The sequence below is a fragment of the Muscardinus avellanarius genome, assembly GCF_963383645.1.
Source record: "Muscardinus avellanarius genome assembly, chromosome: 1".
Taxonomy (NCBI): domain Eukaryota; kingdom Metazoa; phylum Chordata; class Mammalia; order Rodentia; family Gliridae; genus Muscardinus; species Muscardinus avellanarius.
The window spans coordinates 204,356,836-204,377,053 of record NC_137786.1 but is presented as its reverse complement, the minus strand read 5'-3'; the positions used below and the strand labels follow the sequence as shown (position 1 = coordinate 204,377,053).

General features: G+C 42.1%; 1 protein-coding gene across 1 annotated transcript in view; it reads left to right on the top strand.

The window, feature by feature from the left end:
- MPPED2 (metallophosphoesterase domain containing 2) overlaps nt 1-20,218 on the top strand; it is a gene marked incomplete at both ends in the record, with an annotated part of 183,605 nt that overhangs the window by 35,739 nt on the left and 127,648 nt on the right. The window contains one exon of the mRNA XM_080692773.1: nt 15,641-15,822. Within this exon, the coding sequence (XP_080548899.1) occupies nt 15,641-15,822 (182 nt within the window). The remainder of the gene's footprint in view (nt 1-15,640; nt 15,823-20,218) is intronic.

The following is a 20,218-nucleotide window of genomic DNA, read 5'->3' as shown; positions in this document are numbered from 1 at the left end:
CTACAGTTATTTTCCTGATTTGATCTTCTAAAAATCTCGGATTTTTTGTTTTATAGGGTTCTGATGTTGTGGGGTTGTGGGCATTCATTGCTCCAGTGTTATTCCTCTTTCCCATGATTTCGGAGGTTTGTGCCTTCTCTGGGTTCTTCCCTGGGTCACTACGGCTTCACTTAAGGTGCTCTGGATCTCGAGTCTGTAGTATATCAGACCCCACTACTCCTTTACTGGGTTGTATCACAGAGTCTCCGACCCAGGGAGTCGATAGAGGCTGCTTTAGACTATGGGGGGTGCCAGGTTGCACGTTCTCCTTTGGTGTGATATCTCCGCCACCGCCCCTCCCTCACTGGGTCAAGTCCCAGGGAGTACAGTACTGGGATTTCTCCTCTGTGGCCCGCAATTTGACTCACTGTTCTTGAGTACGCAGATGTAGCTGTACTGGCCTCGCTGAATTCGGTGCTGCTGCCGCCGGTGGCAATATGGCGCCGCTGCTACGCCCTCGGCTGTGGGGCTGGTGTTTTTCTTCTTGGTTTTGATTTCCACTCTGAATCCCTGCAGCGTGTGCTGAGCTCGGCCACTGGGATCTTTAGATGCTCTCTGCGTGGAGAAATCCCGCCTGGCTGTTCCGCAGTGGCTCACCTCGGCTTGCTGTAGCCGTCCCGTGAATTCGCCGGTGCCGCTGGCAGTATGGCGCTGCTGCCGCGTCTGCCGTATCCTCGGGCGTGAGGCCGGTGTATCTCCTCTGTGGCTCTGTTCTCAGTCCGCTTTCTCTCTGGAGCCTGGTAATTTTTTGTTTCACTGGTGATGGTGTTTTCTGGCTATGAAAGGCGCTGATTTTGTGGTAATGGAGATTTGTTGTTAGTGGGGCTCTTAAGCCCTGCTTTTCTCGGTCGCCATCCAATTTCCAAATTTAACAACTCTCTTTTATTTTTGAAATTGGGTCTTATGAAGTTGCTGAGGCTGGCTACAAACTTGTAATCCTCCTGACTCAGCCTCCCAAATACTGGGATTACAAGTGTGTGCCTGGCTTAATATGGTGTTCAGACTGACTGGGTCATTTATATATCAAAAAAGAAGCTTATGCCTCACAGATACGGAGTCTAATATCAAGATGTCACCACCTGGTAAAGACCTGGTTAGGACCTTCTTGCTGTGTTATCCAAAGTGGAAGGCAATGGTGAGATGAAAGAGAGAGAGAGTGAGAGACAGAGAGACAGTGAGATGAAAGAGGGGAGAGAGAGAGAGAGAGAGAGAGAGAGAGAGAGAGAGAGAGAGAGAGAGAGACTAACTTAAGCAGAAACTAGCGGGCCAAACTTTCTTATATAACGAAGACACTCTTGAGGTGTGGAACCCACTCCTGAGATAGTAACATCAATCTATGAATGAGGTAAAGGTCCCTAGATGAGATCAATGGGGCTTAGAGAGGTTTAGTGACTTGCCCAGGGTCTCACAGCTGGGGAGTGGCAGAGCCAGGGTCCACACCCAGCTCCTGTTTATTCCCTACCTGAGTTCCTTCTCACTCTCCCTCCCCCTGCCATGAGTGTGTATATGTATATAGGCACATGTAATTGATGACCCTATTGATTGTACTTTGATATGTGCACACTCCCAGATGAAAATATATGGCTCAAGATGGTAAAAATGGCATACTAGTACCTCTGTAAAATAATTTTAAAAAACCACTTTGACCCTCATACAGATGTAAAAGGAACACATCAAAAATTTAAGCCAGGCATGAAGGCACACACCTGTAATCTCAGTACTTGGGAGGCTAAGATAGGAGGATCACAGGCTCTGAACCAGCCTCAGCCACTCAGTGAAGCTGGCATCAACTTAGTGAGACCCTGTTTCCAAAGATAAAAAATAAAGAATAGGGCTGGGGGTGTAGCTTGGAGGTAGACTGCCTCGGGGCTCAATCCCTAGCATCACACACACAAAAATTCTTATTAATGAATCAGGGATGCATGAAAGTTGTTACATGTTCACAGAGGAACCACAAATTTCTATAGGACAAAATATTATTGAGTAATTTACAAATAGATGGGAAACTAAAGTAGAAATCAGTTAAGCCTCCACTGGACAGAGTTTATTTGCCTTTATAGACAAGAATTTGTATTGCTTTCAGTTATCTACAGGTTACAGAGTTCTAAAGTAGCCCCAAGCTGGGTGTGGTGGCGCATACTTGTAATCCTAGCATTTGTGAGGCTGAGACAGGAGGATCGCAATTCTACTTAGGCTCTTTGCAACTCAGTGAGACCCTGTTTCAAAATAAAGAATAAAAATAGGGCGGAGGGGTGTCACTTGGAGGTAGAATGCCCCTGGGTTCCATTCCTAGTACCACAAATAAATAAATAAATAAATAAATAAATAAATAAATAATAAATAAAATAGCCCCAAGACTAAGACCTATATTTCTATGAGATAGATGATCCCTAAAATAATTCCCAGAGGCTCCAGCATTATATTCAAAGGATGCCTACTCTAAAGTCTTTAGTTTTTCTCCATACCTCTGAGAATACTGTATAGCTAAGAACATAGGCTCCTGGATTAGACAGGCCAGGACCCAAATCCAAACTTCTAAGTGTAATGTGTGGCCTTAGTAAAATTGGAGAAGAATACAAAAAGTACACATACCTAAATATCACACAGAGATTTTGAGAAGATTAAAAGTAATAATATAGCAAAAGCCCAAAGTAAATATATACTGCCCAAAGTAAATATACAAATATATATAGGCATTGCTAGTAGTAACTAGAGGAGGTATCAAAGTGTCTATCATAAAAGTTGTTTAATTTTTTTAAAAAGATTTTTGTTGAGATGCTAATCAGAAGTGAACAAACTTTTTCCTGTTTTTCTGGACATTCCACTTCCAAATATGCCGCTTTGGTATATTATTTTGGGATGAGGCACTTAAAAAGTGCCAAGTGTAGGGAGAGCGTCTCTCTGAACTCCCCTTGTCTGACAAAGACAGTTCCTTCAGAAGGGACTCAGCTGTCATCAGTCCTTTCCCCAAGAGTTTCATCAGCCAGGGAAAACTGACTCTTATCATAGGGGAGAGGGCCAGAGGTCAACCACATAGCCAGACAAACTCGGTCACAAAGTATTGTACCTCCAATCTATTTTTCCAAGAGCCCCATCCTATTCCTCCTTCCTAAAAGTCACTCACTGTCCCCTAAGTTGCTGGCATATGTTCCTTCCCCTCTTCTTTATAAAGATGGTATATAAACCCCCAGATTGGCCGGGCGTGGTGGCGCACGCTTGTAATCCCCACACTTGGGAGGTGGAGACAGGAGGAGCGCGCAGGTTCGAAGCCAGTCTCTCTGGCTTACGAGACCCTGCTTAAAAAAAAAAAAAAAATATATATATATATATATATATATATATATATATATATATATATATATATGTCTGGGAGTGTAGCCTGGAGGTAGAAGGGTTTCCAGGAACCCCAGTACCACCAAAATAAATAAAACCCCAGATTGCATTGCTCTTTTGAGTATTCATTTTTTTTCTTCTTTGACCTACACTCTGAAGGTCCAGATAGTAAATATCTTAGGTTTTGCAGGCCACATGGTGTTTGCTGCAACTGTAAAAGTCTGCTGTAGTATATTGAAAGCAGTCATAGACAACATTTAAGCACATGAATGTGCTTGTATTCCAGTGAAATGTTACAAAATCAGGCATTGACCAGATTTTGCCAATGGGCTATGGTTTGTGACCACTGGAATGAAAGAATGAAATGGCTAATTCAAAAGGGAGGAGGACTAGTTATCAGTTACACCTGTTGGTAGACCTTGACAGTCTTAGGCAACAGGAAAATTCAGAAGGAGTTTGGCCAGTGCTAACCTGAAGTTAGCAACATGGTAGATGGTTTTCCCCTTTGTTACTGTTAGAATTGAATGCTGGGATTATAGTCATGCCTACCGCATACTAGCTGGGCCATCACAGGCAAATCACCCATTGTGTTAGTAGCTAGGATATACCAGCCCCGTAATAACCATGGGGAAGCATGAGCTATGAAATACTCTAGTAGTTACTTCTAGAGAAGAATGTCTTCTTCATGGGTTCTTTGGTTGTATGGGATCTATGTGATTTGTGTGTGTGTGGGGGGGACTTATGGGATTGAACCCAGGAGCATTCTACCTCCAAGCTATACCCTGGCCCTATTTTATTTTTTAATTAGAAACAGTCTAGCTAAGTTGTTGACAGCCTCACTAAACTGCCGAGGCTGACTTCAAATCTGCAATCCTCCTGTTTCAGCCTCCCAAGTACTGAGATTAGAAGTATGCACCACCATACCCAGATGGATCTATGTAATTTTGTGGTTAATTACTCAACCAGCCATTTTAGCAAGGGATAAAGATATGAGATGAAATAATTATCACGAAATAGTGTTCAGATAAATACTATGTCTAAAATTTATCGTATGGGATTAACTTTGAAAGCCCATTAAATGTTGTGATCTATGTTAAGTGGTCTTACAAACACACATTTGTCTTGAAACAAACTTAGATGCTGTTCCATACTTAGGTAAAAATGGTCCTTTCTTGCCTTAGGCACGACCAATTCTGTGAAAGTGAGTGTATCTACACAGAGTTGGAGGAAAACAATATGGAGCATTAAAATGCAACTGGAATGGCCACACACTTTAAAGAGGGCCCATCAGCCGTGCCCAAATGAAGTTACCTGCGTGTCTGATAAGCACAATTAACTAAACAATAAAGCTCACTAACAATTACTCAGGAGATCTTACACCTTGGAAAACTTGGCTTCCATGAGTCAGAAAGGTAGAGAAAGATAGAATTTGGTCTCATTTTTCCAGAGTTTTAATAAAAAAAACTTCTTTAATAAATTACAGCTAAGACTCTTCTACATGTACTGCCCCCACCCCCTGTAACATATAGAAGTATGATTATATTTTTGATGTCCCTTGTGTTTACTGGACTGATCTAGGCAAAGACCTGTTTGAGGTGGAGATGATCCATGCTTTGTTCTTGAAGTTGTAGTTGTAATTATTTGTTTGACAGATGCGTGTCTTACTTGAGGACAGAATCTGCTCTGTGTGCTGTGTTGTGGAAGCAGAGGATAAAAGCAGAAGCTGGGCAGTCAGAGTGGGTGGAGCCAACGCCAAACCCGCGCCTTCCCAAACTGCTTAATCTAAGTTCAGGTTTCCTCATGTGTAAAATGGGAAAAAGATAGTCCCTAGCTGTTGTGATTAAATTAAAATAATCGCTGTCAAATAACTGAAAACTGCTGCCATTGGTGTCATCGTTATCATCATCATCATCATTATTTTCTTCCACAAATTATATTTTAGTATCCAGATAAGTAAAAGATGGGCACAAGGCACAAGATGGAACTATAGTAGATTTAGTAGTGTGAGATGTTGCCATTTTTTTTTTTTTTTGGTACTGGAAATTGATCCCAGGGGCAATATACCTCTGAGCTTCATATCCAGTCTTTTTAAAATTTTGAAACAAGATCTCACTAAGTTGTGAAGGGCCTCACTAAATTGCTGAGGCTGGCCTCAAAACTGTAATCCTCCTGTCTTAGTCTCCCAAATATTAAGATTACTAGTGTGTGCCGCTGCACCCAGCTCTTCAGTCCTTCTTTACTATATATATTTACATAATTATCATGATGCTTCTGCTATGATATATATTTTTTCCAACTGGACTTGGCTTTATCATCCTATGCTTAGTTTTTTTTTTTTTTTCCTAGTTAGTTCTGAGCCAGCCTTTTCTCTCATTCTCCTCCCCTCGCCTGTCAAGCATGGTACCACATCAGCTTCCCTAAAGTACAAGTTTCTCTGTGGGCCTCTGTGCATCTTGATGGGTCAGAGGAGGCTGGCTTCCTTGGCCTTCAGGAATGGCTCTGGTTTAGCTACCATAATGCACCGGCCTTTCACATCTTCTGTTGCCCAAGATCACAGAGACTCTGCTCCAGCCACACCTATTTACTCACAAGTCCATAAAGAGGCTAAATATTTCCATACCACTCTTCTCATCTCCTGGACAGGCTTTAGTTCTTAGTGATTTTCTAAGTCTAGTGCTTGTTTTTCCCTCCCTCCCTTTCTCCCCTCCCTCCCTTCCTCCCTTCCTCCCTCCCTTCCTTCCTTCCATCCTTCCTTTCTTCTTGTACTGGGGATTGAAACCAGGTTTATTCTACCTTCAGCCTACAGCTCTGGCCCTTTTTATTTCGAAACAGTGGCTTACTAAGTTGTAAAGAGCCTCACTGAGTTGCTGAGGCTGGTCTCAAACCTGTGATCTTCCTGTCTCAGCCTCACGAGTACCACGATTACAGGTTCGCACAACCGTGCCTGGCTCTAGGGCTGGTTTCAGTTCCAAGTCCCAGCTCCATTCCTTCTCTTGCCTCCCGAGGCTCAAGAGTGTGGATCCTTCGTCCCACCCATTCCAAATTGACTTACCATTGGATGATCTGTGATTTCTGTGCCTACTGCAAAGTTCCCTGGGCTTCCTTTCCCACTGCACCAGATATTTCTTCCTTTAACCATAGCATCTCAGTTATAATACTTTACACATTGTTTTGTAAACCACACATGTATGTATCCTATGAACCTTTAAAACTTGCTTATAGCTGTTTCCCCAGGACCTAGCACAACCCATGGTCCACAGAAGATGCACAATAAATGTTTAGGAAATAACTAAATGACCAAACAGTCAAATCAGTAAGCATTTACTAAGCAGTCAGTTGATGGATCATTGCAGAATCCCTGATGGAATTCTTTGTCCTCTCAGCACCCACCATGTTACCTGGCTTACAGTTAAATGCTTAAGAAATAGTAGTTGACTGACTGACCAACTAGACTACGTGGACACTGGACACTCAGAAAAGTGCAAGTGCCTTTTCTCAAATGGCCATTACCCAGAATTTTAAACAGATTAACCTAGTTGTCACATTAGCGAGAAACTTTTAGCCTTGGGTGGGGTATCTCTGGTGAGTTATTTATAACTCAACAATGTGCCATCTGAGAGACCTCCGGGGCTGACACAGTGGCTGTCCTCATGGGTATGACAACATCTCAAATGGCCCTGGTAGAAGGACCGTGGATTCATATTGCATGCGGTGCTCAAAGAATTCAATTGTTACCACTTAATATTCATTGAATGTCAGCCCTGTACTTTGTACTTGGAAAAAAAATAGAGGAGACACACACTTGGTGCAGTGGGCTTTGTTAGCTATAATTAGTTGGCGATAGAACAGTGTTGATACAGCAGTTGAGCAGTTAAAAGAAAGCAGTGGCCTTGCTACAGACGGGAACACATTTATACGTCTAGTTCTGCTGTGCTTCCTATATTTCGGCTCTGTGCCTGTTCTGGGGCAGGACAGCTAAGCAAGGAGAATTTCATCAGCTGGTAATTTTAGGTAAATGAGAACAGTGGCTTAGTTAAATCACATCTTCTTTCACTGGGGTTTTTGGTGTGGTATCTGGAATCCCAGCTTCTTTGTTCCATTTTCCTCTAGACATACCTGGAAGTGCTATCTACAGACCTAAGTTGCAGTTTTACTTCTCTCTATATAAAGTCTCCCTAAGTCTTGTTATATTTGGATGGATCTGGAGTGCATTTCCCTTTTCATCGTCTGGGAAAGCAGGAAATAAAATTGCAAAGAGAAAAGATGTGTTTTAAGAGACTTCAGAGACCAAGTTGTTTCTGAAGTCTTTTGCCAGGAATGGAGACTTGGGACACTTAGTTCTTTCCCTCTTTCCAAAGTAGAGGAAAAAAAGCTAGAAAGAGAGTGTCATTGACTTATCCAAGTTCCCACAGCTGGTTCATAACAGATGCAGGAAGAGCACAAAACTACTTCACTCCAAGCCTCTTTTTCAGAAGGCTTATCTGTCAGCAAATGTTGTCCCTCTTTAGAGATCTGTACTTGGAAACACAATCAGTTTTCACTTGTGCCTGAACATCTCTGAGAATCAGGAACACATACATCTAAAATGTTTAAAACCCAAAGTTTATATTGTTTACTCCCTCAATGAAATATAACATGCATTTTTTTGAGATTTTAGGAAACTTCATTTGACTGTCTTAACTTACATGAGAGCTGCGGCCACTACAAAAGAAGTAAAACCTGGATACTTTAACAGTGAATTCTAATAATCTTAAGCAGTGTCTGTATATATTAATATTTGCTAGAGTTTAGGGGACTGATTTGCTGATATTTTATTATTAAAATCACTTTGAGCTGGTGTGGTGGTGCACACTTGTAATCCCGGTACTTGGGAGGCTGAGACAGAAGGATCATGCAGGTTTGAAGCCAGCCTCAGATACTTAGTGAGGCTCTCAGCAACTTAGTGAGATCCTGTTTGCAAATAAGATATAAAATAGATCTAGGAGTATAGCCCGGAGGTAGAAGGCCCCTGGGTTCCACCCCCAGGACCACAAAACAAAAAACAAAAAATAAATCACTTTGATTCTCTGAGTGAGGCATATTTTAGTTTCCAGAATTAAGTAGATGGGAGGAAAAGTGGATTCAGGTTAGGAAACCTAGATTCAAGTGCTGGTTCCCTTTCCTTGGGGTAAAGCTTTAGACCTGATGTGTTTATTCCCAAGTGTGGCCTATGTGCCATGGATGTTTGTGGTACTGAGGATAGAACCCAGGGGCATTCTACCTCCGAGCTACATCCCCAGCCCTATTTTATATTCTTTATTTTGAAACAAGATCTCACTAAGTTGCAGAAGGCCTCACTAAGTAGCTGAGGCTGTCTGCAAACCACGATCCTCCTGTCTGAGCCTCCCAAGTACTAGGATTACATGCGTGTGCCACCACGCCTGGCTAGGCAAGATGCTTTTGAGCAGACAAACCTGAAATAAAATTCTAATACTTAGGTTTTTCTAAATAAAACCAGCATGTCTAATTCATGACTTAATAGATGAGATAATTCAGGGCAAAATTGAAAGTATTTGTGTAAAAATGATAAGACACTTAACAAAAATTAAACAATAGGCTGGGCATAGTGGTGCATGCCTGTAATCCTAGTACTTGGGAGGCTAAGATAAAAGGATTGCAGGTTCAAGGCCAGCCTCAGCAATGTAGCAGCCAGACACTCAGCACCCTAGTGAGATTCTGTTTCAGGACAAAAAATTACAAAAGGGCTTGAGGTTTAGCTTGTGGAGGTAGAACTTCTTTGGGTTCAGTCCCCAGTACCACCACACCAAAAACAAAAAAGAAAAGAAAAGAAAGAAACAGTACAAGGCTGTAAGGCAAACATCATGATGTTCAAAGAAGTTCCACGTACCATTAGATAATCTCCAAGGTCTCTTCCAGCATAAAAATTCTGTGATCTTGTTAACTTAAACCTGGTATTTATTTATTCATGTTGTGCTTGCAGGGTTTGCATTTGTCTTTATCAAATAGTATGCCTACTTTTGATGGTATAACATCACAAATATAATTTTAGTTTTCATGCAATCTAAATTTTCTAGACAAAAATGAAAGCTTTAGTGTAACTTTGGAAGACTTTTATAGATAAAGTCAATAGAATGCATAAGCATAGCATCAGGGTTTTACAGCGGAATAGGAGATGCTAAATACACTGAAATCCTGTTAAAATGCTTTGAAGGATAATGTTCTATTCTCACACTGAATTATAGGTTAATTGTGCACACAAGTGTTTTACTGCACATATGGTCTAAAGAAGAAATCTATGCCACAGCAAACCACGACAACAGCTTTTGTGAAGATCTATCGATGAGGCTCACACACTGTATGCATTTGTTATTGGAAAAAATAGAAGATATAGCCAGCAGAGGATTCCATAATAGAACAGTAATAGTATCATATTAATTTTTTTCTGGATAAAGACACTAATGTGCCAAAACCAAATAAATGGGAATGGTTCATTTACTTGAATATGCAATGAGAGATATAAGTATTTGATGACCAAGCTTCAAGAACAAGATTTGAGGGCTGGTGCAAAATCTGGAGAGTCAATTAGAATATGATTTAAGATGATTGCTGGGGCCCCTCTAGGAAAATCTGCCAGCATATTCAACGTTGTTACCTCTCCATGGCCTGGATTAGCATTTGTCTTTGATGAATAGTTCATTGGTTCACGATTTCACACAGACCATGAATTCTGACACTGCAAATGGAGAGGTTCTGATCAATGTAATTTGTGTCTAGGATAAGATTGTAAGGATTCTGAGGCACTGGATACTCCATCATTCAGAGAAAAATTTAAAAAAAAAAACTGTAGCTACTCAGTGAGAGTAGAGAAGATTTTAGGGTGTTAGAAAAGACGCTTTCCAATATTTGTCTAGAGCCAGGCGTGGTGGCGCACGCTTGTAATCCCCGCACTTGGGAGGCGGAGACAGGAGGATTGCACAGGTGCGAAGCCAGCCGCGCTGGCTTAAGAGACCCTGTTTCCAAATAAAAATTTTTTAAAAAGTATAAAATAGGTCTGGGAGTGTAGCCCGGAGGTAGAAGGGCTTCCAGGAACCCCAGTATCACCCCCCCAAAAAAAAAACCACCAATATTTGTCTAGATGTGGGGAGTAGATTCTTATTCTGTTGTGTTTTCAGGATGCAGAACTAGGGTTAAGAAGCATTGAGAGGAAGCCAGGTGCAATGGCATACACCTACAATCCCTGTATTTGGGGGGCTGAGATGGAGGGTCACAGGTCCCAAGCAAGTATATGGTTCCAAACAAGTGAGACTCTGTTTCATAAAAAGGAGAGGAAATATTTGAAGTGTAGCTCAGAGAAAAAGCACCCCTGCGTTTAATCCCCAATATACTTCCCCACAAAAGCAGTGACAGGAAGGAAATAAGTGTATTTATAGACTGAATTATATGCCCAATTCTATGCTGGGTGTTGTGTATGTGATATTTTATTATCACAAAGCTCCTAGAAATAGTCAAAGGACAAAGAAATGAAATGATACTGCTTCTTCTTTTACTTTATTTTTATCTTTTTGCAGTTCTGGGGATTGGACCCAAGCCCTTGTGTATGCTAGGCAGGTGCTTTACCAACAGAGCCATATCTCCAACCCTGATACTCTACTTGTAATAGTAGTTAAACATGTTATTAGCAAATAGTAAAAAATGCTAACATTTATTGTCTACTGTGTGTCAGACTGTCTTCAGTGCTTTGAATGCATTATCTTTTTATCTTCATGGCCATCTTAGGAGAGAGGCACCAGGGAACCAAGACACAAGGGCTAAGTCACTTGCTGTCACTATTAATAAATGCGGAGTGGGCTTCAGAGCCATGGAGTTTGAATCTGCAGCCAAACCTGCCTCGCCCTTGTTCATCTGCATCTCTCTTTTCAGAGCAGCACAGGCTGTGTGTCAGGTCCCATACTCGACAGTTTAGAACCTCTTAGCAACATTGCACATTGGGCAATATTACTCCCATTTTACAGATGAGGAACACGAAGCTCAAAGCCAATTAAGGAACTTGCTCCAAGCAAATGACTTAGCCGAAGTTGTTAACAACTCAGGTACTAGGCCAAGTCTTTGGGCTATGCTCAGCTTTCTTAAAGGTGCAAAATCTGGAACAGAAACTTCCTAGCAAGGAGATCTGTCAAAGCCCAGAATGGATTACTCTGGGGCAGGGAGAAAGTTTTGCATCTTGCTTTCTCTGAGAACCTCGGAATGCAGATTTATGACCACTAGGCAGGGAACGGGTACGGGGATTCAAGCATCAGGTAGAGTGTTGAACCAGATGCCCCGTGGGGTTTTCCTCCTGCTCCGGGATTTTGTAATGCTGTGTTTCTTCTCATCTTCCCATGTCATCGTGTTTCCCCTGGGTGCACTCAGACGTACATGCAAATCTCACTCTGGTATTCGAATCTGGCTCTGGGGGTTAGATGGCTTTGGTAGGATATTTGCTTGCTAGAATGTTTGACACAATGCCTTGGGGGAAATGTTAGGTCACCTGAGAAGTCAGCCGCGTAAACAGTGAGTGGTGAGGTCATTAACTAAGGAGGAAAATGGAGCATGAGGGTCCTCATGTGATACGAGCGGCTAGCTTTTTCATTAGCGTCAGGGTCTGTTTTACACATACTCTCACAGTGAAATTCCTGGCCATCTTGACTCTTCTTTCCAATGTGTTTTAGCACATGTGTAGTTGGGCAGTAGTCGTTTCTGGACGTTAATTATTACCTTCTTTGCAACTTTCCCACTCTCCCAGAAGTCTTATTTTCAACTCTGAATGTCCATGGGTGGCAGATGGACACCTTCTGATGACCCCCAGGTAACATCGTCACGCTCTCCTGCAGTGAGGCTCTGGTACACTGTGCTGTCTTGTCTTCTGAAACCATCTCTCGCTTTGGACCCAGTGTTTAAGACAGGTTAAGTGCAGGGAATCTGTCTGCATTTTGCATTTCCGTGTGTATGCTCCCTGCTCCCTCCGGTGCCCTCCCTCGATCAGTCCTCCACACACATCTCCCGGTGTGTGCGCTCTTTCTTTTAGATGACGTCATGTTGGTCGGGCCTGTGCTTGGCTTGCTGTCCTCTTTGGATTCATCATCTCTTTTCAGCTCAGATCTGATAAGCACCCCCACTTCTCTGTCTCCACTACTTTTATGTTACCCGGACTTGATTTAATTGTTAATTCTACTGGACATTTAAATGTTTCCCAGGAAGTGGAAGAGTGGGAAAGAAGCTTGAAATGATTTGGAAATTGACTGGTGTTTCCCCATAGTCTCAGAAAGTTTATTGCCAAATATGGAGTTAAGATGTAGATTCATGGAATAGGGGCCTGCCCACAGTGAGGGGTTTATGTCTGTTCTGCTTTTATTTGAAACATTCAAAATAATGACTATAATATCCCTCTGGTAAAACGGGATGGACTCCAAGGACTTTAAAGTGGTAGCTGTGCCAGTGATGGAGAGGTAGATGCTGTGTCTCTATAGATTCCTATCAGCACGAAAGCTAGAGAATAAGCACGCGCGTCTACACACACACACGGTACCGAATTTCTGCACACTTTTAGCAATCTCGTGGTTAATTGCTGAAGTTCCATTTAAATGCTGGGGGATTAAGTACAAATGCAGACGGTCCCATTCCAGTGAATATCTTAACTTTTGGTATGGGGACATTACTGACCACTTTTTGAGGGGGACACAGTCAGCTGCAGTGGGAGACAGTCATTCATTCTCTCGGGAAACTACTTGTAGAAGACAGATGATGTTGGTGAGATCGAATCCCCTGAGCCCGAGTGTAGTCAGGGCTCAGTGATGGAAAGAAAGGCATCCCACACTTTTATATATGAAAAAGTAACATTATAGGATCGGGAGGGCTTTCGGGTTACTGATGAGATCTTCATGGATTAGTGAACTTTCTCTGTGGTAACAGCATATTAATTTATAACCTTTACGGGAAAAATTCATCTCTTTTGCAGAAATTAAACTTCCAATTAGACTTACAGTGATAACCCTTTCACAGTCCTCTCTCTCTTTCTTTCTCTCTCTCCTTTTTTCCTTTTATTTTTGTTCTCTCTTCTTCCTTATTTTTCTTCTTCTCTGAAAAAGATAAAACACAATAAAAAGACTTAACATGGATGAAATGCAGGACTATCCAGAGGTTACATATAGATATTTTTATTTCCTCACTGAAAAATGCCATTGCTAAAACACGTTTATTTTGAAGAAAAGGAGGCTAGGCGCTGTGGTGCACACCTAGGTATTCCAGAAGAGCCGAGGCAGGAGGAGCAGAAGTTCAAGTCTGACCTGGGCAGTTTAGCAAGATCCTATCTTAAAATAAAATTGAAAAGGGCTGGGTATAGCACATGTCTGTCATCCCAGTAACTGGGAGGCTGACACAGGAGGTAGAATGTTCTTGTCCCTGGGTTAAGTCTTCAGTACAGGGGGGAAAAAAAAAATAACCCTAGGCACAGGGCACAGGGCTGCAATAGAGTGCTTGCTAGCATGTGTGAGACCCTGGGTTGAATCCATAGTATTGAAGGGGACAAAAAAAGGAAACCAAAGCAAAACCTAAACCAACCAAATCAACCCCAAAGCCTGTAGAGGCAACCTGCAGTGGACCTTTGCATGAAGTGTGTTCTCTGCTGCATGCTAACTGTGGAGGATGGGGCTGTGATATGAAATAGCGTTCTCTCTGTCCTTATTTAATGTTTTATTCTTTAATCTCCGCATTGCATATCTGTTTCTCTTGTGACCTTCTCTTTTCATTTATAACTGCTGCTTTTCACCCATAGTCCAAAAATAAGCACACATTCCTACGGAGAAATTAAAGGAAGCTGTCAGTGGAGAGTTAATATAGTTAGAGCATCCTTAACTCTGCTACAAACCTCTTAAATAATTAAAACTGTATGCTCCAAGAGTCAGATTTGCATTTCTTTGCCGAGTTTATTTAGTGCACTTTGTTACACTCAATTAAATGAGAATGTTCTGTTTCATTTTCTTTTGCTTCGGGTTGATCACTTTGCCTTTTGATTCTTATGCCCCAGTGTAATTTCACAGTACTTAGGTCTCTAAAACCATACATATATTAATGCATAGGTAGATATATACATGCCCATTAGAAAGCATTTCTACTTGTACTAAATAGAATCTGTGCCCAAGGCATTGGCCCATTCCCTGTGACCTTAGGTGTGACTGGAACAGCAGATAATTCATGGTGGTAAAGACGAGAATGCCAAAGTTCTTTTAACATTTAGTTTTTTTTTTTAAAGCCCCATTATAGCCGGGCGTGGTGGCGCATGCTTGTAATCCCAGCATTTGGGAGGCTGAGACCGGAGGATCGCGGTTCACAGACAGCCTCAGCTACTTAGTGAGGCCCTCTGCAACTCAGTGAAACCCGGTTTCAAAATAAAGAATAAAAAATTGGGCAGGGTGTGTAGCTCGGAGGTCAAATGCCTCTGGGATCCATCCCCAGACCCGCAAAAAAAAAAAAAAAAGCCCTGTTATTTGGCCTCACTTTCCTCTCTCCACCATTTGAATCTCAAATAGACGTGCTAGCCAAGTGTGATGGCTCACTCCTATAATCCCAGTACATGGGAGGCTGAGACAGGAGGATCACAGGTTTGAGACCAGCCTCAGTAACTTTGCAAGAGAGACTCCGTTTTAAAGTAAAATAAAATAAAATAAGGCTGCTGAGATAGCTCGAAGGTAAAATGCCTCTGGGTTTAATCCTCAAACCCAAAATAAAAAATAAAAAAAATAAGATGTGTTGTCTCTCTGAATCTCAGAGCATGTGCAGACCACTTTCAGTAAATGAGTTTTTTGCTTAAGTTATGCATGTTTAAGAAGGAATAAATTCGTTATCCATCTCCTAATGAATAGTGGGATCAACTGAAGCACGATGAGAAAGAGCATCATTTTGCTTCCTCAGTTGGGTTCCAGTATCCCTAAACTTCATTCTCAATCACTTTATAAGTTTCCCGTGTTATTTCTGACTCACCACATAAGATATTCTTTCCTTTTAATGTTCCAACCAGGTAAGTAACATGTTTCGAATGTTACCGGTGGGGTCGCCCATGAGGGATGCTGTTTCTGTTATACCTCAAAGCAAGCATTGCTTATTACCATGGGCCCTCCTGCTTTTGCCTTGATTTGTTTGCGTTTCAGGGGTAACGGTCGCTATGCATGTACGATGACGATTGCCAGGGTTCTAATCTGTTTAATTATTATGGGATCTGTTATGTCTACTTTAGGGTCGACCCCATCCCATACGACACTCCAAAACCAGCGGGCCACACGCGGTTTGTCTGCATCTCAGACACACACTCCAGAACAGATGGTATCCAGATGCCTTATGGGGACATCCTTCTCCACACAGGCGATTTCACCGAGCTGGGACTGCCCTCAGAGGTTAAGAAGTTTAATGACTGGTTAGGTAAGGAATGATTGCGTTCTGGCGGCCCCAATTAACCTTTCCCGTCCGAGTGTCACTCACTTTGTCCTAATTGAATTAGAGCACTTGGAAGCCAGCTCAGCCATTTCTCGTATGATATGCGGTGGTGTCTAGCTTTAATCCAATTCTGTTAATTAAAGATGAATTTTTAGATATTTAATTTTACTGTGCATCCTTTCCGTGCCCGGCCTCGGCGGCTCTGGGGCAAAGGGATGGGAAGCTTTGAAACCGATCTCCTCTCACTCATTCTGCTTTAATGAGGGCGTTCGTGGGCACACATGAGACCTAGAATCATATTTTTAATTCATTGACTCTGCGATCTTTCCCAGATCTTAGGATCAAAGAGGTACAAATGACCTAGTAGTAAGGGAACAGTTCTAAGAAGTGGAGGAGTTGTTATATGAAGCAAAGCTCCCATAGCACAGCGCGTGCTGTTTCAGAGCAGCTCCTTCAGGCTCCTTCCTGGAGGACGCCGAAGACCCTGAGAAAATCAGATGTCTGGCTACAAAACTTAAAACATGCCAAATGTGGTGGCACATGCATGGCCGTAATCCCAGTACTTGGGAGGCTGAGACAGGAGGCTCTCAGGTTGGAAACCAGCCTCAGCAATTTAGTAAGGCTTTCAGCAACCTAGTGAGACCCTGTTTCAAAACAAAAATGAAATGGGCTGGGGATGTAGCTCAAAGGTAAAATGTCCCTGGGGTCAATCCCTAGTGTACACACACACACACACACACACACACACACAGAGAGAGAGAGAGAGAGAGAGAGAGAGAGAGAGAGAGCGCGAGGGGAAGGATAAGAAACTTCCCTGTACATTGAGAAAAGGCACCGAAAAGGCACCAACAGGTGGGGAATAATATAATTGATATAATTGATTGGTCCGGGATTGGGCAGATGCCACATATAAGCACTGCAAGGTAACTATGGGGTTATTTGTGCCCTCATTAGAAGATTTCAGATCTGTGCTGTGGTATAGCTCAGTGTTACAGTGTGTACTTAGCTTACACAAGGTTCTGGGTTCAATTCCGAGCACACACATGTGTGTGCGCACGCGCGCGCGCGCACACACACACACACACACACACACACACACACTTTTTAAAGAATTCTGGAGAAGGGATAGAACTACAGAATGCTGGGATTTGAGAATCTCTAAAGACTCAAGAATTCTAAAGAACAGAAATCACTCTGGAGGAATCATGTCATGAATAATATATCAAGCAATAAAAACGATTCAGAAAACGAAGGCAAAAACTTTAAAATTGCGTTTGCCATCAAAATAAATCAAGGAAGCCAGGCCTGGTGGCCACGCTTGTAATCCCAGAATTTGAGAGGCTGAGACAGGAGGATCCAGGTTCACAACCAGCCTCATCTATTTAGTGAGGCTCTTAGCAACTCAGTGAGACCCCGTTCTAAAAAATAGGACTGGGGATGCACCTCAGAGGTAGAATGCCCCTGGGTTGCATTTCCACTACAGAAAAAAAAAAAGGCTTGAGAACATTTTAAGTTATTGATTAAATGATAAAATATGTGTTAATGAAAAATAATATTCATTAAAAGTGGCAGAAGTATTTAAACATAAACAATAAGCCCAACCAGCAAGTATCTAAAATTTTTATGTGATCCTATAGATGACTTTTATATACCATTGACATCAGAGTATATATCACTTTAACTTTTTGCTATTTTCATTTAATAGTATTGATAAGATTGCAAATGGTTTTGTATAGCTTTCATATGGACCCTTTGTAATAGCAACGTCACATTCATATTGTTGGCTATATTCTTATTTAATAAAATATAGCTCTACAAATGAACATTTAAGTTGATCCTAGTTTTTCCTCTGGCTGCTAGCACTGACATGAGCATTTCATGTGTATATGTCTTTTTGCTTCCATCGCTTTATTTTTGGGGGTGAAATCCCATGCATAAGTTGAATTACCAAGTCAGAGGATATGGACTCCTTGATGATTCTCCCCACTCCTTGGCATTTTGAGTTCCCAGGGTATTGTAGCCGTGTGTTTTCCCAGCAGTGAAAAAGATGTAGCAGTTTCACCATGAACTTGTCAGCACTGGGTGTTGGAGGTTTTCTACTCGGTGCTCTTTTAGCAGGTGCTCGGTCTTATTTAAAACGGCAGCATAGTTCACATATCACTTAGCAGGAATACCTCGTTTTTACAGGTGACACAGATGCAGAGAAGTTAAGCTCAGTCTCACTGGGACAGAGTTGGGTCTATAATCCACATCTTCTCATTTTTGTGTGTGTGTGCCTTTGTAAAACTTGCTTTCAAGTAGTTTTATCTCAGTATTTTAACCACTTTTATTTATGAACTATGGAATTGTTGAGGAGCAAATTTTTTGACAATTTTAAGTTATTCTGTGACAACTGAATTTCAAAATGAATATTAGCGAGCTGTATAGACAATGTTTTCTCGAGGAAGGGATCCATGTTGCGGAAAGTTCACAGAGATAGGGTTAGACCCAGATTATAATCTTGTGTAGCCACTGACCTTGGGCCACTGAGTTCACCTCTTTTCCCCTTGGTTTCCCTCTGCAGAACTAAGAATTAATATTACCTGTCTTTCTGGATTGTTGTGCAGATTAATCAGTAAATGATTGCTGCTGGTGAGTTTTTGTGGGCCATTAATAACTGAATGGGGAATGTGGTGAGTGAACCATCAACAGATATTTAAAGGGTACAAACAAGAAGAGGTCAGAGGAATTATTTAGTAGATTAGCAGCCAACACTAGGAGATTTTTTTTTTTTAATAAGGGAAAGTACTCCATAAATGGAAATGTGCCGTAACTAAGGAAATAAAATGATAAGGAAATCAAATGCTAATGCCCAGATGCATGGTCAGTTTCTTTTCTTCTCATTTCCCCTCTGATCTTGTGAGGCAGGAGGAAAAGGTCTCAGCATGGGGTGCAGAATGAGAGACCAAAGGGAGCCCATGGGATATGGGTAGAGAAGTTGGGATCCCATAGAGAAGGCCCAGAATAGCTCCTGGTTACCAGGGCAACCTCATGGTGCTCAGAGGGTGAGAGATGGTGTGTGATTACACTCTGCTACTCAATCGGGAACCCCTCCAGGAGAGGGTGCTCCCAGCAACAGCTGCCAGGTAGCTAGGTGGAGCAGAGTCTCAGGTCAGGTCGGTCTAGGGTCTTTGCAACAACGGGGTAATGGGGTGCATTCAACTCTCACCAGCACAGGTCTCAGAGATTAGGTAGGCAGTTCAAGTCCGGTGGACTTCTGATTGATTTCCATCTTTCTACTCTAGACTACCCTGATTATTGAAAATGACCTGACCATCCTCCAAGCTTCTTTATTCTCCCACTGGGTTAATCTGTTCCTGCAATAGGCCAGGCATTTATATACCATAATGTGTCTCTAAATTGCTCATACCAGTCCCATTTTACAGGTGAGGGATCTGAAATTCAGTTGCATTAGCTTACCCAAGGTCCTTTAGTAGATAAGAAGCTCAGAGAGGCAAAATGATCTAATCAGGTTCAAACAGCTATTACATTTAGGGTTAACTTTAAAATGTGAGTCTTTTTTCTTTTATTATTCTCTGATATTATGAGTGGCCTTGTGGCCCCTGGAAGCTTACAGATTTGAGGCTTGAACTAAAGGAACTGCTGTAGCTTCTGAAAACTTTATGTGAAAGTTGCTTATCTGTTTGGCCATAAGCTAATAGTGCACAGACTTGAATGATATGTTTAGGTTCTGCCTGTCTTGACTCTCACCCTGACCTCCCAGCTGGAAAGCCTGAGAGTCCCATCAGGGGCTCCCTGTTGGTTCAGAGATGATGGGCCGTGGTGAATATGTACATATGTTACCTGGCAAGTGTGGCACATAAAGTTATTAATACCAGGTAATGTATGAGATAAGCTGGCACAGCACAGGGCCATGAGAAGACAGTTTAAGCTAGGTACAAAGGATGGAAAGGCAGAATAACTTGCTGTTGTTTTGAGCAGCTGGGAAAACCTGGCTTTGAGTTTGCTACCTTTATTAAGTTGCTTAAAGTCCTGAGCTTTGAAGTCCTCATTGTAAAATAGGATAAAATACTGATAATTTACCCACAATTGTTGTGAGGATGCTCTCTATGAGAAAGCTTGTGCCATTCTTAGATCAACCCCTTGATCTCTGGCAATGTCCAACAGTTGGCACGGAGGGGACCACAGAGACAGCATCATAAACTCCAAAGGGCAGAAGCTCAGAGGGTCTGGTCCTGGGGATTTAGGAGAGATTCAGCCCCAGGGGAGGCTGAGACACAGGAGGATCCCAGGTTAGTGGCCAGCATTTGGTAACTTAGCGAGACCCTGTTTCAAAAAAAAAAAGAAAAAGAAAAAAAGAAATAGGTCTGGGGGTGTAGTT